The following is a 20447-nucleotide window of genomic DNA, read 5'->3' as shown; positions in this document are numbered from 1 at the left end:
GAAGACCTCACACTCACACCCGAAGAAGGCTCAGAGACGGTTTCCTTTCTTCTCTTTTCAGCAGGGAATAAACCTTTACTTGTTCCTACTGAAGCTAATGCTTCCTTTCTTGTTCCAGTAAGAGCAGGAACAGTACTTTCTTAATTCTGAGGACCAGTCTGTGCACACAGTGCTTAGGAAATTAGTTGCCCTGTTCAAAGACCTCCACTGTGGAAACTGCGTGGTGGGCAGGGGTGTGTGGTACCTGGGTCCACTTCCTTTGACTCTGAACATCTTCCAGCTGTTGAGTATGTCCACTGAGATTCTGGACACAAACTGCAGTCGCCCTGAGCCAACGGTAGCTCCCTTCAGTGTGTGCTTCCATCACGAAGGGGCTTGACCACGTTACCCCTGGGGCCGTTGGCGCGAGTGTAAAACTTCACTGCTTGACGGCGTGCAGTTTTCACAGGCCAGCTTTCTAAACTCCCTGTGTGCATGAAGAGGCCAGGCTGCAATGGAACAGGATCGTCCCTGTGCCCGCGGTGAGACTGCTGGCACGAAGTCTGTTTGGGCAGAACAGTGGAGGTGTTTGAAGAGGCGTGACCCCTGACCTCTGACCTCTGTCTTTCTTGGAGAGAGGTGTCTCTGTCCCTCCTGCTTGGCGAGGCCGAGGGAGGGGCGCGTCCTTCGCCACCTACGCCGTCGTGGCCCGTCAGCCTGCAGGTGCCAGTCTCTCTTGCCAGCTGCCGTCCGTGGCATGTGCCGAAGCCATAACCTTGCCCTTCTGCCCTCTCGCCCTCAGACCTCCGAAATCAGCCCTTCCTGCGTGCCGACGCGGTGATCCGCAACGGCTGGAGAAGACTGTGAGACCCGCCGCCATCGGAAGCGTGTCCTCTGTGCAAACCGCCCACTCCGCCCCACCCCTCCCTCCCCACCCAAAAACAATCGGAGCCTGCGTTCAGGCATTGCACACTTCCTCCAGTCACAGGCCCGCGTCTGAAAGGAGAGGAGCACACATTGTTTTAATTTATTTTTTTTCGAGACGTTTGAAGTTGAGTGGCGGTGGCTGAAGGCTGGGGTCTTCGCCCACACCAGAGGCGCTGTGTCCGGCAGGAAGCCGCGATGCGCGGCCCCTCAGACCTGCCCCGCACTGCAGGGGGCGCTCTGAAAGACAGCAGCAGTTCGGCCACCTCCATGCCCCCAGCTGGTCCTCGGCCGTCTCCACGGAGACCAGAGGGCTGCCCAGTTTGTGTGCGGGACTGGCCCTGTGCTGTGGACCTGCCTCAGCCCAGCGGCGTGCCGGCCGAGAGAGAGGCTTTGGCCTTCGTTGCCAGAAACACCGACGGTTCCCTCTTTTCCAGCTCCGGGTGGGAATGACCGCCATGCTGCCTGGAGCGCGATGAGAAAACAGACAAGCTAGCAGAACCAAACTGCTCGACTTCTCTTTTTTTAAAGAAGTGCCTCAATGTTATGACAGTATTATTTTCAAAAGCATCTTGTTCTTATGTTTTTTTAATGTTTTATAAGCCTTTATGTTAGGTTTTATACATTCCTGTTGTATTGTCCTGTATGTCTTAAATATCAATACTGTACAGAAACTATGCAATGTCTTAATCTGACTTCCAGCTTTAAATAAGGCCTTTATTGTGTGCAACATGACTTTCTTGATTCTGGAGGACTAGAGGAAACTTGTACATCTTTAAACTGTACTGGCCAATTCAGCCTGTTACTTCTGCATTTTTTTACAGTGGCACTCCTAAGTGCTTTCCAAACATTCTCCCTGGTCATGGTGTGTTGTACAGCTGCTGTGCTTTTACTCTTCTCAATCCCAGCCCGAGTTACAGTCTTGCTGGAAAACTCTGTCCCACTATCCAGGCAGACACGAGGCAAGCTGAGGGCAATGCAGGTAAAGACCACATCAGTTATATTCCTCTCCCCCTCGTCCGCTGTTGTGAGCTGTCAGGTGTGATGTCGCTGCCACAGTCTGGCGTGTCGGAGGGATCCGTTACCCGAGCAAGGTCTGGTGTCCTTAATATCCAAGACTGGGTCTGCTGTTTTGTGCAGTGCCCATCTTGTCGGACAACAAGCCCACGGCAGCTGTCTGCCCGAGTGCATGCTGGGATTAAACGAGCGCTTGCACAGGCGAGATCATCCCCGGCGTGTAACAGGAGACACGAGGATCCTACAGCAGCCTCCGTTAACAGACAGAGGTGGAAGTGCTTGTAAGCTTGCTTCCTAGAAACGTTTATATTTTGAAGAGGGGAAAGGAGCAGGGCAAACGAACTCCCTGCACTAGGCTGATGGAGTCCAGAGTAACTCGACCAGGCAGGAGCCTGAGGCGAATAGTACCTGCTCTCCTGATGCTGCTTTTTTTTCTTCAGACAAAATTGACCTGCCTTCACAACAAAATAACCTTTAAGCACGAAATTCACTTAAGGGAACTTTTCATTTCCCACAAATAAAAAATGACATAGCATTTTCACCAATTAACTTCTGTCTCTTAGAGCCATATTGCACTCTCACACCTGCGGCTGTTTAATGCCAGTGCCTTATTCTGTATTGTTTTCTTAAAAAACACCAGGCCAAGACTGTTTCTTAAAGCCGAGAATTCCTCTGTGCCTATTGTTGATGGAGGCAATTGTATTTAGCCTGACTAATCCCCTTGGAAGCAACTTCCAGCTGGCAGACCATAAGGTATCCAGATCCGCAGTAGCTCTCCTCATGACTCCTGCGGGACCCGACAGGCAGCGAGACCAGGGACTCCCAGAGCTGGCAGCCCCCCCGCTGTCCCTGGCCTCCTGCCGCAAAAACTATGCAACAGCTCTGACTGTAGCTGGTACTCTTGTTTTAGACAGAGCACCTCTTGACAAAGACGACTTGATGCCAAAGATGAAACGGGACAAAGTGCAGAGTGGATTCAAAGCCATTTTTATTGTCGTGTTCATGAAGTCCTTGTTGCCTTGATTTTGAAGATCTGTTTTTTTGGGGGGGGGGGGAGACTGCCGGCCTGCAGGCATTTACTTCAGGTGAAGCCTGACCACACAGCCCTGCTTGTATTCCCCGTCCGCAGGACTGGCTGGGCGTTACTCCCCTCTGCTCTGGCGTGGCTTGCCACCACAGGGGCTGTGCAGGCAGAAAGCCTCCCCCCTGTCCGTAACCGGCAGTCTCGCCTCCCCCTGCCCGGGACACGGGACGCGGTTCTCGCAGAAGCCAGCGGATGTCCAGAGCCGCAGCCCGGCCCAGAGACGGTTTACTCACCAGGGGGCCGAGGCCTGGACGCTGGCTGTTGTGGGCTCTGCTGCCTCCGGGGGGCGCTGCTCCAGCGCTGCCCTGTGGCCGTTTATCCGGGTTCCTGTTCCGGGCAGAGCCGGGCCAGCGCCTCACCTTGCCGATGCTATTGGCTGGGTTTGACTGAATGGTCGCTGGTGAGAAGCTGTTCCACCCGCGAAGCAGAAAAGGAGCGACTGCCGCCGATCTGCTGGCGAGCAGCAGTCCACTGTCCGTCGCTGATGTTTGAGTCAGGGGTGGGTGCTGGCCTCCTCTCGGACCCGCGCTTTCCACAGCTTTCCCAGAATCCCAGTGGACACTACTTCCTTAATATTGTAACATACGTTATCCTTTTTTTTTTACATGTTGTAAATGTATGAAGGAAAAAAAAGTGTTCTACCCATTCTGTATAACACTACTTGTAAAAAAAATAAGCGAAAGCAAATTTTTGTGCTGCGCCCAATGAAGTTAATAAATCTTCTTAATAAAAGGCTAGCCCGTACCCCTGGAAACGTGTGCTTTTTCAGTGGTCTGCCATTGCCTGTAACTATGACAGGGTTTCCTGTTACCCCAAAAATACCAGGAAACTGTTCACTGTTAGAAATCAAAGCCTAGTCCCTCCAAAACCATCGGGGATTCACTGGGGGTTTTATTTAACATGAATACCTCTCCTTCTACAAACCCCAAGAGAGAAAACTGATGAACACGCACGTGGGCTCCTGCCCAGGGATGAGAGAGCAGCGCACAATGACCAGTGATGGACCCTGCCTTGGACTGTGGCTTTAGTCGTTTACTACGGTGCCTGCTCAGGTGGGGCAGAAACGGTGTTTCCCCGCAGAACAGAACACTTTAAGCTCTTAAAGGGCTTATTAGGCTGTTTTCCATAATGCTATGAAATTGGCTTTCAGAAAGTCTTGGATCAATGAGAACTATCAGCACCTAATGTAGGTGAGTAAGAAAGGTCTATGTTCAGTGTTGCACTATGCACGGTTTGTGTTCGTGTGTCCAGAGTGTGTGAGGACATTTACTCTTTGTGCTCAGTGTCGGTATGTGTGTTCAGTGTGTTGTCACTGACTAAGTGTCCAGTTTTCACTGCAGGAATGTATCTAGCTCTGATCTTCCCTTCTCCTTCTTCCTGGTGTATATGCGAGACTTGTGCCGCCTTTCTGCCTGCTCGCTCTCTCCCCACAACACTCTCTCTCCGGATCCTTGTATCTTTCCTTCTCCCTCTCCCATTCCCCCCTGCTCCTGTCCCTCTCGGGCTCCTCTTTGCGCTCCTCTGGCTCAGTCCTGCCACGCTCAGCAGGTGGTCGACCCTTCCACTCACACGCAGTAGCAGCACAAAACCAGGACAGTTTAGAAGTGTGACAGTGGACAGACCCAGCTGACCATCAGGCCTGAATAACCAGAAGCTGTGCGGGAGGGGTTACACTCTCCTGGCCAAAAGGATAGTTTATCGGTTCATCAATTGTCTGCTAAAGAGTCATCACTGAAGCCAGTGACTTGAATTGATTTTGCTGCAATACACTATGTCCCTCTAGAATCAGGTCTGGTAATTGAGCAGAATACTTGCTTAACCAATTGATAACTTCAAAGTGTTCTTTGAAGGAACAGGTGATTAAGACTCCAGGACTCAGGCTGCAGGGCCCCCTGTTAAGTCACAAAACCAGAGCGTGGGGTATTCAGACACGCGAGTGTGAGAATGTCAAACCCAGTTTGACTGGTGACCTTTGACCCCTGCTGGTTCAGCCCATCCCCTGATCTGCGCCTGTGTTTTTTATCGGTGACGACCTGATTTCTGTGGTTGTGCACTGCAGATTCTAGAGGCTGTTAGGAATCTGGAATCTGCAGAAAACGAGAATCTGGAGAACGGTAGCTGAGGAGAGACCCCAGAGCCCCAGCCTCGAATCCACTCCGTGTGAGCAGAGCAGACGCACACAGGAGGGGTCTTCAGGAGGAAGAGGGGATCCCCACGCAATTGTCAAGACCGGCAAGCTTTTCCCGCCCCTGTATGGACAACACATGCACTGAAACAAACCATCCCATATTGTTCCAGTTCGTGGAAAACACACCTTGTGCAGAAACTGAAAATATGCAGAACTCACACAGAACATGCTGCAGAAGTTTTTTTATTGGTTACAGACTTCTAGAAAGAGGTGAAGCAGGACTCATGTAGGCCCGTGCTGTGCATGTACATCTCTGCCCGGGCCCGCGTGCGAGAGCGGGGCTCGTCATCTCCCCACGTCACTTCTGGCGCCGCAGTAAAGCCTTGAGTCTCGGCAGGTACATGGGGGGTGCCCGGACAACATCCAGGACCCTGATGGCCCTGGGGTCCCAGACGCAGGTCTCCTCCAGCCCCGAGGGGTTTAGGTTGTAGGATTTGGGCGGCACCCAGGCTGCGTCGTAGCCGGCGTTGTGCCAGGTCGTCCTCAGGGGGTCGTTCTGCTTGGTGATGGCTTTCACCCGGCCCAGCTTCACACGCAGCTTGAACAGGACCCTCATGGGAGGGGGCAGGTCCAGGGGGTACCGCTCGGCCTTGCGGAAGTCCCTACTGACGTAGACGCCCCTTCCCAGCATGCCTGAACTCGACTGCTGGAAGCCGTGTATCAGGATGGACTCGGCAGCGTTTGGCCGAGTGCCGTGGTACATAGTGAAGATCTTGAAGCGTCCGCGAGGGGCCTTCTGCACAGACAGCTGACGGTCCAGCAGGGTTTCGGGGGCTGAGACCAGCACGGTGTCGTTCTGCAGCCGGGCCGGGTCGGCCAGACCAGTGGATATGAACACGCCCACAACTTCAGGGAAGAATCAGACAAGAGAGTCAGATCCGTCTTTCTGACTGATCTATAGGCAGTGGAACTAATCTAGGAATTACTGATTAAAATTTCATTAGGAATAACAACACCCAAGAATTAAGCGTATTGAAGGTTTTTTGAGTATTTAAGTCACAGGAAACGTGGATTTACCCACTTAGTTGAGGGCTGACCCCCTGGCCATAGGACTGCAAAGCGAAGAGTGACCATGGGTCAGCTGCAGAGCTGGAGACGGGGAGGAGGAGGCGGGGAAGGGGGTTACCTTACGTACAGGATTTAGAATGTTGTAGGTGAGGAAATGACATTGGGATTGATTACAAATTACTGACAGCTGAGGCTGTTGTCATTCCTCCTTTCGTTATAAACTCCATTAATGGCCTACATATTGATTTATAGTCGTATTATAGATTCTGTGGGCTTGTCTTCAGTTTTGAGCTGAAATAATTTCATGTCCATAATGAATCTGCTGTTTGGCTCGGTACTTGCAATGGACACCTGTCTTTAACATTCTTAATTCCTACCGGGCTACAACACTGAGTTCTCCCAGCTCTTCTGGGTGTGTTCTGTGAATTCTCTATCAAAAGGTTAAAGCAATAGGCGGCTTAGCAGCTTTCTGTATTTGCTCTTTTCAAATGTTTCTCCTAAAAGAAAATGAAATTGAGTTTTGGAAAACAGAAAAAGTATTGCATACAAAAGTGTCCTTGTTCTAAAAATATTGACCACAGCATGCATTATTCTCCACCTGATCTCTCAATATCAGTAACAGCTCAGATTTCTCAACACGCATCATCGGACTGCAAGTTAACGTTGAAAATGTAGCCGTTACTTTTTGAGAGTCCTTCTCCTGAAAGAAGAGTGTGAGCACACCTGCGTGCGGAGGCAGAGCTTTTCACTTCTCTCTTCTCCACTCTGAATGACCCCACAGATCAGCACAGGTCCAGCCTCCATGAAAGCTGAGCTGAGCGAGTCTTTTTTCAGTGCGTCTGAGATGGACAGGATGGACAATATTGCACAACACTGTGGAACACACCTGGCTCTGTCACGGCAGCCTCAACAGACTACAGGAGGAAACGGACACTCACCCAAGACTGCAAACACCATCATGTTTCCGCAGGCCATGGTTAATCACCGAGAGGCTATCAAAACGCTCACGTCCACCTGGAAGAGAGAATTTCAGATGCTCTTTCTCCGGAGAAGTTTCTAGAGATGAGGGGCTCACGCTGGGCTCTCTCTTTTACATCTGCTGCACAGGCTGGTGGGAAAACAGGTCCCCTCTCTCTCTGGGGCTCCCATGACTCAGAACTGGACCCACAGCGTGAACTGGGAACCCCTTTACCCGTCCTGCTAACACCAAGTGGTCACCTCTCAAAACCCCCTCTTTTTACACCTTAAAAAAGACCAACTGAGGAGAATGTCTGCTTCACAGCACAGAAGGAGACAAACCAGCTACAAAGAAGAGAAAAGCAGAGACCAGTGAAGGAATTTACCGTTTCCAATGTTGCTCAATCGGCAGACAGACGGCCTTTCATTTGAAGCAATTACTCCCCGTTTCAACAATTAATTGTTCAGGAGACGCAGATTATTCCAACAGTTGTGTCTTTTAGGACAAAATATTTTCAAAGATTGACCCCAGGTTCAGACTGTGGGTATTAATCTCTACAGGTATGTTTGTCTGCACCCCAAAACCCATTGGGTGTTAACGCAGTGCGGGGCGACGTCCCCTTTGATTAACGAAGCGTTGGTTATCAAGACAGCCCGATGTAGAGGTTTCCCTTTCAAGTCTTACCTGACAGTGCGAAGAAGGACGCAGGCTCTTCCAATCCAATGGCATCGTCCTGCTTTTAAATGTCCTCGGAGTGACAAAACAGCAGCTGTAGAGTGTTGTGCATTAAGATAAGATAAATGTTATCGCTTCCTATTTACATGGATATTATAGATTTTTATTGCATCCTCACCTTAGCACATATTAGCCCGCCTTAGCACATATTAGCTCTTCACGTTGTGCCCAGTGCCAAGAGGCTTTGAAGCCGGGAAAACATTGCTAGAAGAGGTAATGCTAAGGGCTCTGGACTCCTTACTGGAGGTTGAGGGTTCGAGCCTCTGCTACAGACGCTGCTGTTGCAGGCTTCTGCTCAGTGCTTCATCTCGGGCGCTCCAGTCCACCCAGCTGTACCCAGGAGGGTCACCCCGAGATGGACAAGCAAGGGGGAGGTGACCCCTCAGTCTGCTCTGTCTGACATGTGAACCGGTGGGGGGAAGTGAGGAATCTACACCCCACACACTGTACACTTGGTCTGTGTTAAGCTGTCAACTGTGTCAACAACGTAAAAATGAATTTTCCAAGAAACAGCTGTTCCATGTAAGCTGTTATTCACCTAGATAAGAAATTAGACAGCAGCCATGAACTGAATGGATGCACTGTCTTTCTGTTTAACAATACCGCACCTAACATCTTCAAAGCAGGAAGACCTTGACAAGCTGGACAAGAGGAGATTAGCTTTGCTTACAATAGGAAAAATGCCCCATTATCGACCTGTGGATCTCTTTCATGCAGGAAACACCTTCTTTAGAGCAGTGTCTGCAATTCTTCGTGGAGTCAGTCCAGGGAAGAGTCACCACAAACACTCCCAGACTTACAGGAATGTCCTGGACTGACAGGCTGGAGAGAAAACAGAGAAAACTACCAGGAGCCCCAATTCCCTTTTTCCACACACAGCTCTGAAGCTGAACACAAGCAGCAAACTACAAGACATAGACATGTAATAAACATAAATGTACTGTTTTAGGATTTAATGATGTCTATTTTCTATTTATTATAAAAGCACAAAATTACAAAGTGCACCAAAATTATGGCATGTTAAATTAAATATATCAAAGTTTTCAAAAGTTACATTAGATGGAAATCATTTATCTAGATCAATGTGAGGATGTTAGTCATTAAAAGAGACATCAGAAGATTAACGATAACAAGATTGATTTGCTTTAAGCCATGATTTCACTTCAGTTTTAAATGTTATGAAATTAGATGATTGTCTAATGCCAGATGGCATTGTATTCCAGAATCCAGATGCTCTTGATGAAAATGCTGACTTTCCGGACTCAGTGGCTCTATACTGTACCAGTCATCTCTAGCAGAGGCTCCTGTGTTTGTGATTGTCAATCCCAGAGTGATATAAAACATTTCACAGGAGGGGGACTAAGATTATTTATGAATATAAAAACCAGGCAGGCATCTGCAAAGCACATGTAAGTGATCAAATGACAGTAGATGAGTTATTATAGTTCTTCATTCTGTTATATACTGGTGATGGTGTGTTGATTTCTTGTCCAGTACTCTCAGTGTTTTCTTGTACAATGTAAACAGAGGTCTGAGCATAGTTTTTCCCACCTGTGACCAACTTGTTATACAAGTGCGTATATAATGCATGTATAACTTAGCAGCATCTGTAGTTAGAAGAAGTTCAGGTGGGTAGCTGCTTCAGCACGCGTAGGCTGCATAGGAACAAGTAATAGGTTTATTCCATGCTGAACACAATGTTTCAGCTGTGCTGCTCACACCCGAAGCATCTGTAGTTAGCTGTTTTAGGATATATCTGAAGTTAATGAGATTACATTTGACTGTTTACAACCATTTTCACGTGTTTTTGGACATAGGATTTGAATCAATAACAACCCCAAGACGTAAAATGAGACGCAAATTTAACATTTTCACCATTTACAACAGTAGGATCATACAGTATGTCTCCTTCTTCTTCATAGACAAGCACCTACAGAGTGTCATGTTTACATTTAATATGAGGCATGTATTTGAAAGCCAGTCTCATATTTTTCTCACGGCAAAATTAGTTTAGTTTATGGGATATTTGTTATGTGGATTTTGCATGTACAGTACATAAAGAACTATGTCATCAGTGAACTGTATATTCATTTCATACATACAAGTGGGAAATCAATAATAAGCTGTCTACAAGACCCTGCAACTCATAACTGGCAGCTCGCTGAAGCTCAGCAGGTGTGACCCTCGTCAGTACCTGGACCTTCTGGGAAACACTAAGGCTGCTGCTGGAAGAGGTGTTAGTGGGGCCAGCAGGGGGCGCTCACCCTGCGGTCCATGTGGGTCCTAATGCCCCAGTACTGTGATGGGGACATTAAAATGTAAAAAGGCGCCGTCCTTCGGATGAGATGTAAAACCGAGGTCCCGACTCTCAGTGGTCATTAAAAATCCCAGGACATTTCTCAAAAAGAGTAGGGGTGTAACCCCAGCATCCTGGTCAAATTTCCCATTGGCCTTTACCAATCATGGCCTCCTAATCATCCTCATCTATGAACTGGCTTCATCGCTCTGTTCTCCTCCCCACTGAGAGCTGGTGTGTGTGGTGAGGTACTGGAGCACTCTGGCTGCTGTCGCATCATCCAGGTGGTGGAGGAGAGTCCCCATTACCTGTGAAGCACTTTGACTGGTGTCTAGAAAATGCCTTTCTTAAATCTAAAAAACGGTACACCCCCATTATCAAGTTTGGATTTCATTTGTTCAATAAGCAACAGTGGAAACTCTAAGGAAGTTTGCATTTTACACCGAGAACGGGAGCTACTTCATTACACAGAGGGATGCAGGGAACTTCGCTGAATTTGGGATATAGTGTTCTTCCCAATATCCCAATCACTGTCCACGGGCGTGCTACATACAGCACAGGAGCTGAGCTCTCTTGAGGCTTAGTAAATACACTCTTAGTATTTACTCTCCTAATATCGTAAAGGAATTGATTTTCCAAAGTCACAGACCGCCAGCTACCGAAACATTATCGAGTCGCGTTTCGTAGAGTAACCGAAGGGCTACAATGCAGGTAGATGTCAGTTGTTGAAAATGGAGGCTGGGCTGAGAGAAAACGCCCGTCGCTGAGTAATGTAGCGTTCAAGTCAGGAGTGAAACAACTAGACCAGCCCATCAGCTTTGCTCTTCGGTAACCTCCTCCCACCGCCTGGGCGAGACTTGTTTGTGTTGCTGAAGAGGTAGCAGCCTCACTGCCTGTGTACTGCGCCGGAACCGTGGGCCTTCCTTGGGCGGCTCTGGAGGGATTTTGAGGGGTACCCGCCTGTTTCAGCTATGCCCGCCGGGACGGAGAGAACAGGGACGCCTCGGAAACGCGTTTTATCCCGGGGAATGAGCGAGGATGAGTCCTTGCGGCATATCATGAAAGAGGTGAGGGGGAAAAAACACACACATTTACTACGCGTTTTAACCTCGAGTGTGAATGAAAACGTTTACCAAGCTCCAACTGTTGTTTAGTAAACTTAACCACACGGCCTCGCTCCTCAAGGCGTTGGCGAACGAAGTTAACAAGAGGGCAGGTTTAAAATGAGTCTTAATACGCGTTTTAATAAAAGTAAGAGTCGGTTTCATCAGGGTATCTGAATGCGGTTTAGTGGCTTTGATTCAGCGATTTCCTTTAAAAATTGGGAATGAAATGTTTGTTCTCGAAACAAAGTCTCGGGTTTCCCTAATAATTCGTCAGATTCAAGTCCTTGGGATTACAGATTCGCGGTTAAAATCACAGATGCTCTTGTTTGTAGACCGCCCTTAGCTGAAGACGAACGAAGGTACCGTAAATAACAAAAACGGTAAAAACAGCGTATTGTCTCAATAATTACAGAAGGATCACGAGGGGCGACGAAGAATAGTTTTCGCAATACTGAGTAGTTCCTTTTTTGTGCAAGAGTTGTAGCGCGTCCTTTGATGTGTTACTGGAAGTAGGGGCAGAACTCGACTCCGTCGGCTCTTGGGTTTTGTTGTCTCGCTTCTGTGTTCGTTTCCGTATTTGGAAACAGCCCACGGCGCGCTTGCGGGTCCCGAGTTCACAGCCGCCCTTTGGGGGTGTCGTATCTGTCCCGTGCCGTGGCCCCAGCTTTTCCATAAGGGTGCCGGCTCGCTTCGCTTCGACTCTGTTTAGGGTAAAAGCAGACTTATCTCCTGCCTGTTTTTCGCTTCATTTAGCGGTGTTTGTCACCCACGGTCGTGGGGGGGGGGGGGGAGAGGGTTTGCTGTTCTTGAGAAAACGCTGCTTGTTCAGTCAGGTTTGGGGCCGGCCCAGCACAGATCAGGGGAAGGTCCCGACGGGACTGGGCTGTACTTGTGGCCGGGATGAGCATCTGAGCTCCGGCACACTCGCTTTCCTCAGGAGGGTGGCAGCCTGAAGCCGAGTGCACCAGCTCAGTGGGCATGGCCAATGCTGGGCTGAGCCGTTGGCCCACAGCTGGGACTGGCCCGGTTCTGGAGCCTCTGCAAGCGCAGCACTGATGTGAGCAGCACTGTGACAGACTCCCTGTGCCCAGGTGTGTGCCTCCAGGGCAGGGGAGGGTTTGAAGTGGCTCAAGTGGCCGAGCGATTATCTGACCCCTGCAGGGCCGTCGGGCTGCAGGGCGGCCGTAGTGATGGTCAGCGCTGGGGGCGGCCCAGGATGCTCCGTACCCTGAATCCCATGTCTGGGACGAAGGGTCAGGAGAGAATCTCCAGGGTGCAGGTCAGAGTCCAGACTGAGCTCTGTGGGGACATGCGGGGGATGACCGATATCCAGAGCAATGTCCCTACGAGTGCCTCCCATCCCTGTCCCACTCCGGCCCAGACAGGCCGGAACGACAGCCGGGGCAGCCGGCATTCCCTCCTCGCAGCCCGATCGCCCAGCCGGCGCCATAACTTCACGGCTCACGACTGTGTCCGGCTGCAGCTCGCCACTGCCCGCCAGCCCCAGCCCGTGCCCCTGTCCAGAGCTCCGCGCCCCGGCCCCCAGCAGCGTGGTCGGCACTGTAGCTCCTGCGCCGTGTTGGTTGCTAACAGGGAGAAGAGGGACAGACAGGCTGGCCCCTCCAGTCTGACTGCTTCTCACATTGTGCTGCCCTGGTGACGGTGTAGCAGCTGTCAGCGAGACCTCCGACAAGTCTGCCTCATTATTTGTGTGGCCATTGCTTAGCTAATTGCTTTATCCAAGGCAACAGGCTGTCAGGTACTGAACGGAAAGTGACACAGTGCACACGTCCCTCATGTAGAGGACAGTTCAGACCTGACTGCAGACAGCTGAGCTCCGCAGTGAGTGCAGGTTTGGACTGTAGGACTGGCAGGGGCTCAGGAATCTGCTGCAGGGCAGGTAGAGGTGTTGCCCTGGGCTTATCTGTGTGTCTCTTGCACACACACCAGCGCTGGTTCCTCAGAACTCAGGCTGGGCCATCGCCCTTTCCCTGCCCTGTTCGCAAACAGGAATTCAAGGTTGGTGGGAGAAGGACGAGACATTCTTGCGAAGGGTGTGAGTGCATTTGTGTGGAAATGCTCAGTTAGTAGCGTTGTTTCCTTTTCTGGAGGCACCCCTGCCTTGTCCAAGCATGGAGTTTTCGACCCCAAGTCTGGTTTTGTGAAAATCAACACTCCCACACTGCCGGCCTGCTGTTAGTCTTCGCCCGGTGGTCCTGCCCTTGTGAAGTCGGGATGGGTGATTAATAACGTCCGACTGGGGTGGAATTGATGTGATGTGAAAAGTGGGGCGAGGGTTCCCAGCCCAGAAACCCCACTCCGACGGCCCCCTCGCCCAGTTTATGGGGGGTCTGGGTCCCCCAGGAGGCCAGCCTGCCCAGAGTGAGTCGTGTCGCTGGACGTGCGCCGCAGTGCGAGTCCTCCGGCTTGCGGAGAGTCGTTTACTGCTCCCTGCCCTGCCCGTCTCGCGCGCGGAGCGGAGAGGGTGTGATCGCGCCTTTAGAAATGTTCCTCTGTGAATTCACACTCTGACAGCCTCGCCTTTGTCTGTCTTATCTTGTGACGTGCGTGTTCGTTTTGTTGCAAGGGTGCAGGGACTTTCGGGGTGGCGTAGCATTAGTGTGGGTGAGCCTTTGGACTGGTGACTGAGCCAAACCCAGTGGGGTTGGGGCTACGAGTCCCTGCTGCTGACGAGGTGAATGTAACATTCGTAAGATTGGCTTCTTCGTGATCGTTCTGCCCGAAGGGGTCTTGTATGGAAGAAGATCAGAGTGAGTAGAAACGGAGCCGAAGGCTGTCAAGCGCAACTCTTAAATTGGCGGCCTGACAGGCCTGGATCGTGAGGCGAATCTGCCAGTGAGTCAGCCTCACCCCGCGCCCTGTCCCAGTACCCAGCACCCAGAACCCACAGCTCAAGGTGGTCTTGTTTTCGCGCTGTGATGAGCACTCCAGGTTCTGCGTCAGCTGTGTGGGGAATGACAGGCTGGAGACGACTGTACAGGCTCCCTGACGGTTTTGCTGCCAGTTCTGTTACAGTGGGGCGTGATAATCGCAGAGGCAGAGGGAGAGAGTGCAGGCTGGACACAGTGGAGGAATTCATGTTTATTCTAACTGATCACTTGGGAATCACTGTTATTTCTTTTAGTTGATCAGTTTATTAGTGCTGTAGTGCTTTAATACTTTAATTATCATAATAAGGGAGGACTACTTATGTCTCTTAACCACACATACTATTATGTGACGGTATGGGGTGGACTTGATATGAATTTGGCTATGTGTGATGATTCTCTGCACTGACCCTTGCGAATGTCGAGACCCTGCTGTGCAGTACCCCAGTACTGTATGGTGTCCCAGCACTGTACCCCAGTGAGACATCTTGGTCCGTTAAGGGTTAAAGACAGTGTGAGCTTGCTGCTGCCCTGTGTGCTCTGGTCAGGGCGGGGATCGCTCTCTCAGTGGGGTGTATAGGAGAATTGTGGGGCCCGGAGGAGACGGGGCTTCTGAGCTCTCGCTGTCCTTTCTTCCAGGCCGAGGGCTCTGCCAGGCGCCTGCCCCAGGCCGACAGCAAGCTGGGCTCCGGCCGGAAGCTGGAGAGAGCGGAGACCCAGGTAAGAGCCCTGCGGCCCCTGTGAGAGTGAGAGCGTTTCTTTCCAGTGCGCGTGTGCGTGCGTGCGGGGTGCCGCGGGAGTGTGCGTGCGTCCGGGGCGCTGCGGGAGTGCGCGTGTGCGTGCGTGTGTGTGTGTGCGTGCGCGGGGCGCCGCGGGAGTGTGTGTGTGTGCGTGCGTGTGTGGGGCGTGCGTGCGTGTGTGCGCGGGGCGCTGCTGGACAAGCAGTTAACTCGAAGTCTCGGAAAACACAAGAGCTTCAGTAGCACCCAGGTTGCTCTCGGCTCGCGACACAGTGTGATATCTCTCCTGGTGTGTCGTCAGAAGAAAGTGTGAGAAGGAGGCAGCCTCACTGACTCAGGGCTCGAGAGTGACTCTCGGTATCGGTGCTAAAAAATGTCTTGCGTGTTGCATTTGTCTGCTCCAGCAGGCTCCTAAATTCTCAGAAGAGTGTACCCCTCTTCGTTCCACAGGAACGTGACGATCATTCATATATTTTGTATTTTCTCCTTTCTGCCAGTCTGAAGAGGATCTGATTATGGGGCATCCTGAGATGGTAATTATGTCTTGCTGATTGCATAGAAGAATAATCCAGACTTTGTCAGAGCTCGTTGAAAGAAGTCAGCTAACTACAGGATGCCTCTCTCGTCTTGCTCTGAGGACCAGAGAGAAGACTGTATGTATGTGTCAGTCTGCCAGTGGGCTGTGAAGGTGTGTTGTCTAGTCCCTGTGCTCTTGGGACCTGCCTGTCCTTCTGTGTGCTGTCTGTGTGTTTAAAGACGGTCTGTGCTGTAATGTCAGCTGGCCTGTGTGCTGTCTGTGTGTTTAAAGACAGTCTGTCCTGTAATGTCAGCTGGCCTGTGTGCTGTCTGTGTGTTTAAAGACAGTCTGTGCTGTAATGTCAGCTGGCCTGTGTGCTGTCTGTGTGTTTAAAGACGGTCTGTGCTGTAATGTCAGCTGGCCTGTGTGCTGTCTGTGTGTTTAAAGACAGTCTGTCCTGTAATGTCAGCTGGCCTGTGTGCTGTCTGTGTGTTTAAAGACAGTCTGTGCTGTAATGTCAGCTGGCCTGTGTGCTGTCTGTGTGTTTAAAGACGGTCTGTGCTGTAATGTCAGCCGGCCTGTGTGCTGTCTGAGTGTTGGCTCTGGAGCGTCTCCCAGTCTGCTGCTTGATGGTCTGTTTTTGTTTGGCAGTTTTAGTGTCCCGGTGAGGGCTGTTTTCTGCTCTCCCTGTGTCTCAATGCCTGTGCCTCCCTCAGCCCGACCTCCAGGAGAGCTATGACGAAGCCCTGCAGGACATCCGGGCCCTGGAGCTGCAGCGGGAGGTGCTGCTGTTCGAGGTGAACTGCCTACGGGAAACGCTGGAGGAGGTGGAGGAGCTGCTGGCCGAAGCCCGGCGCGAGGGCACCGACGCCATTATGGTATGCCAGCCTCTGGCACGCGCCACGGCATGCACAGTGCAGGAAGACAGCCGCTGCTGTCCTGAAGAGCCCCTAGTGCCGACCCACCAATGACAAATGGATCCTTCGGACGCTCTTTGCAAGAGATCACTGTACCTGCATGTGTCCTTTTTCTTTGTATGGACTTGTGAAGGACAGTGTGTCTGCATTGTGATTGCTGATGCAGACTAGAGGCAAGTGGATGTATAGTTTTATATTTAGTGAGAGAATCTGACACGGAGCCAAAGCATCATGAGCTCAGTAACCAGGTATACAGCCTGCAAAGCTGAAGCAAGGAGAAACTGGACTCTGCAGGTCACACGAGCCTGGTGTCCGAGCAGCCTTACTGACGGGCCAGATGGAGAGGATGGCCTCCTCTCTCTTCTTACAGGTTCAGCCTGCGCTGGCTTTGTGTGGCTGTGACTGACTCTTCTGTCCGTTATCAGGAGCTGGAGAGGGAGAGGCAGGCCAGGACGCAGCTGGAGATCAAACTGGACATCCTGGCGCAGGAAGTGCAGAGACTCAGAGAGGTGAGTGGCCGGACGCCCCAGCCTGCCTGTCTGGGGCTCCTGCTCAGTCCCACCTCTGTCTGGCCAGCGTGGTCACTGCTGGCCTTGAAGTGGCTTTAAAAAGGCTGCAGACCCCCTCCCCAACAGTGTACTTACAGGAAAGCTGCTGAATTACAAGCATTGTTCAATCTGAGAGCATCTCGTGGATGAAAGTCTTGTGGCTTTAGGAGACTGGGATGTTGTGTTTGTGGGCAGGACAGTGGCACAGTGGTTCGCACTGCTGCCTCACAGCACTGGGGCCCTGGGTGGAGTTTCTGACCTGAGGTGCTGTCTGTGTGGAGTTTGTATGTTCTCCCCGTGTTCATGTGGGTTTCCACCCACATTCGAAGGAAAAGCTGATGAGAAAATCAGCCCTGTTGTGAGTGTGTGTCCTGCGCTGGGTTGGGTTTGTGTCCAGGGTGTATCCAGCCTTGCACCCAGTGCTTGCTGGGATAGGCTACGGCTACTTTCCAACCCAAAATTGGAAGAAGCGGTTACAAAATGGATTTGGGGTATTTCATTTTAATCCTGGAATAATGCAAAGCCGTTTTAATGTGAATGGCAAATCTGTCCGAACCAGGTTCTAAAGAGTCTGTGCTTGGCGGTCTTACAATGAAAGGTTTCATACCCTCATTGACAGCATTGACTCCAAATTCATGTTAAAAACGTTTACTCTATTTTAGATATGATTTAATTATTATAGATGTAGTTAATAAATATTTTCTTATTTTTAGATAGTATTTTATATATTCAGATCTTTCCAATGTGGGGATTACAGCAGATCAGCCTTCCTTCCCAGCAGTCAGAATTGTCAGCCAGCCGTGAGCGGTGAGCTCTGTGCTCACGGCGCCTGCTGACCACCTGCCTTCTGCCCCCCAGGAGAAACTGGCCGTTCCTGCGGAGCTTGCAAGCCCCCTGGTCAAGCCCGGAGAGGAGCGGACAGGCGAGGAGGAGGAGGAGGAGGAGGAGGCGGCGGCGGCGGCGGCGGCGGCGGAGGCGAAGGCGCAGAATGTCTCCCAGCCGGTCAGTGAACCAGACGGGGCCGCGGGCGGGGCGCTCTCCCCGGCAGAAACGGGACCGTCCGAGGACGAAGCCGAAACCACTGATGCGGGGGGCGTCTCAGCCTCGATTCTCACGAGAGGGGGGGAGGTCCCCGCAGCGGAGCCAGGGGTCCCTCCTTCCCCGCAGCGGGGGGCCCAGCAGGAGACTCTGCCCCCGCAGAGTGAGGAGACTCTGCCCCAGGAGGAGGAAGCCCAGGCAGTGGAGTGTGCGCCCCCCCTGTCTGCAGCGGGGGAAGACAGCCCCCTGATGAAGTTCCAGAAGCTGGTCCACAGGACTCTGGCCCAGCTCCCGGGGCTGCAGGTGGCTACAGAAGTCCAGGATGCAGCTAAAGCCCAAATCAGGTCCCGGAGCAGCCTGGAACCCCCCCTGCAGACCGAAGGGCCTCCTGAGGAGCCTCCAGCTGATTCCCTCCACTCATCCCTGGAATCCCTGACCAGGAAAGACAGCACTGAATCCAAGAATTCAGATTCCTGCACGGTCTCCTAAACCTGTCGGCAGAGAAGGATGAGCTGCAGAAAATGCAAATTGCACAAGTTGGAGCAGCTAGGCCATTTTCAGTGCTCTTATTAATCCAGGACTGGCTGCGCAGCAGAGCGGAGCTCCTCTCCCAGGGCAGTCAATTTCCATTTCGTTTCTGTCATGTCTGAGTCAACATGGGCTCTGTCTTTGTGCCTCTCCCCCATGGAGAAGGACCTCTTTTAGCTGGTATAATCTTGGCAGAGATTTTTTTTTTAATTTTAAACGATTAAGTGAGACTTCCACACATTTCCAGTTCCATGTCGAGAAGCAGAATACACAGACCTTCACTACTGTGCATTGTAAACAGGATGCATGTAGATATACGTTTTAACTACTGTATAGGGCTGATGTTTCACAGAGCTCCATAATCTCGCAGCATACACCATAAAGTTAGCTAAGTCACGTCAGTCTGAAATTGCCCAGCAGTCTCCAGGAGCCAGGTGGTCCTGGCGGCTGCTCTGGCTCCTGAGACTCACTGTTTCAGGGGAGGAAGATACCAGTGCCTTTGTCAATGTGGACTGTCATCTCCAGCTTCATTTTAATGGGCAGCCATCAGTGAGGATTTAGGGATCCTGGATCTTCTGATTCCTGGTGTGATGGATGATTGTTCCATGGACTGAGGCCCAGGTCCACAGGCTCCCTGCAGTTTGTTCACATCTCCGATGACCCTCTCTTAATCTTAATCTAAGTCATGCTTCTGATCTGATGCGGTTTGTTTTTAAGAAGTGACGGTAGTGATGGCACCTAAGGGGAAAATAGATCTAGGTCTTTCTCCAGTGCTTCCTCTTGTTATAACTCATTTCCACCAAGGATCTCGGGAATCACAGTCCCAGGAGGTGACTCTGTAGAGGCTTGATCTTGAAGAGAAGATGGACAGCAGGAAAAATCCTGTTCCTGTTCAGGGCTCCTGTTCACCGGCTGCAGTTTTTGAGCCTGTGTGCTATTAGGCCTGGTGGGGGAGAAGCGTGTGTGTGCAGGGAGTGTGCTGTGGTGGAGATGGCAGCGGAGGAAGGTCTGGGTGTGCCGATGGTCACTGCTGTGGTGGGAGCATGCAGGCTGGTATTTCCAGCTTCTCGGCAGGTAGAAGCTCCACTTTCTGTTTACTGTAGTCAGATGCTTCCTGAACTGGGACGTGTGCTTTTTTTTAAAGTTTGAAGTAGATTAACCACTGACACTCACTGTAAACCAGAGTTAGCCTGTCTTTTAAAATGGTTCCGAACACTTGTGAGCACTGTAGTTGTACACAGTCTGGTTCGTTTAGCACCTGAAGTAAGGTTTTGACTCACAGGATTCATGCACGTATCTTCCTGGGGTGGCTGTTGTCTCACAGGGATGCTGGTGCTCAGCTTTCACAGCAAAGTCGTGTTACTGAACATATAGGGAAAAGAGCTTTCACTGCTTTAGGTCAGTTATGGTAATTCAATGCATTTGTCAATTTAAAATGTGTGCTTGTACCACATGTATTGGGGAAACTGCATTTCTTTAAGAATAAAAAAGGCTTTTAAATTTATCTGGCTTTTGATGCATTTGTCAACAAAGGTGCTCAGTGCACACCATTAATTTACTGCTGAGAGCAGAGGCACATCTTTACACAGAGAGGTGGGGGAGTCTGGAACAAGCCATTCACCCGTGTAGTTGATGCTGGTGTCCCGGATTCAAGAAACAGCTGGAGGAGATCCTCTGAACCAAGTTACTCACGCTCAAATGTCCTGAACAGACCCACTGACGACCTTGTAGCGGAGCTAGTAAGGTGACGTCAGCGCCCTCCCTGCGCGTAGCAGGGACCTCAGCTGCCTGGGCTGGGGGAGGTCTCCTTTAGCTCACTCGGCTGGTTCCCTGTTGCGTTACGCCCGAGACCCGGGTTCGCGCCCCAGGTGGGCGGGACGGAACGGCTGGCGGAGGGCACGACCCCGCGCGGAACCGCGACGGTCACATCCTCTCATCTGTAACTCGCCGTGTTCTCCAGAGTGGACAAAACTAAA

General features: G+C 51.2%; 2 protein-coding genes across 7 annotated transcripts in view; both read left to right on the top strand.

Annotated features, from left to right (window-relative positions):
- Nucleotides 1-3748, top strand: part of fmnl3 (formin-like 3) — a 57154-nt gene extending 53406 nt beyond the window's left edge. For all 4 annotated transcript variants that reach the window (XM_088916700.1, XM_088916692.1, XM_088916684.1 and 1 more), the window contains one exon: nucleotides 782-3748. Coding sequence is in view for 2 of the 4 variants with exons in the window: in XM_088916692.1 (XP_088772818.1) it covers nucleotides 782-846 (65 nt within the window). In the remaining 2 variants the exon portion in view is untranslated. The remainder of the gene's footprint in view (nucleotides 1-781) is intronic.
- Nucleotides 3749-11035: 7287 nt separating this feature from the next.
- On the top strand, nucleotides 11036-19975 carry LOC148841569 (uncharacterized). 3 transcript variants are annotated; one of them, XM_088916609.1, is made up of 6 exons: nucleotides 11036-11256; nucleotides 14823-14903; nucleotides 15421-15456; nucleotides 16157-16318; nucleotides 16783-16866; nucleotides 17764-19975. In XM_088916609.1, the coding sequence occupies exons 1-6, from the start codon at nucleotides 11161-11163 to the stop codon at nucleotides 18430-18432; spliced, it is 1128 nt and encodes a 375-aa protein (XP_088772735.1). In that variant the 5' UTR covers nucleotides 11036-11160; the 3' UTR covers nucleotides 18433-19975. The 3 variants fall into 3 exon arrangements, with proteins under 3 accessions (XP_088772735.1, XP_088772744.1, XP_088772753.1); XM_088916618.1 differs by lacking the exon at nucleotides 16783-16866; XM_088916627.1 differs by lacking the exons at nucleotides 14823-14903; nucleotides 15421-15456 and having other exon boundaries at nucleotides 11062-11256.
- Nucleotides 19976-20447: the final 472 nt, after the last annotated feature.

Source organism: Atractosteus spatula, chromosome 1 (assembly GCF_055471065.1).
Source record: "Atractosteus spatula isolate fAtrSpa1 chromosome 1, fAtrSpa1.hap1, whole genome shotgun sequence".
Taxonomy (NCBI): Eukaryota; Metazoa; Chordata; class Actinopteri; order Semionotiformes; family Lepisosteidae; genus Atractosteus; species Atractosteus spatula.
This window is presented reverse-complemented; position numbering and strand designations above follow the sequence as displayed.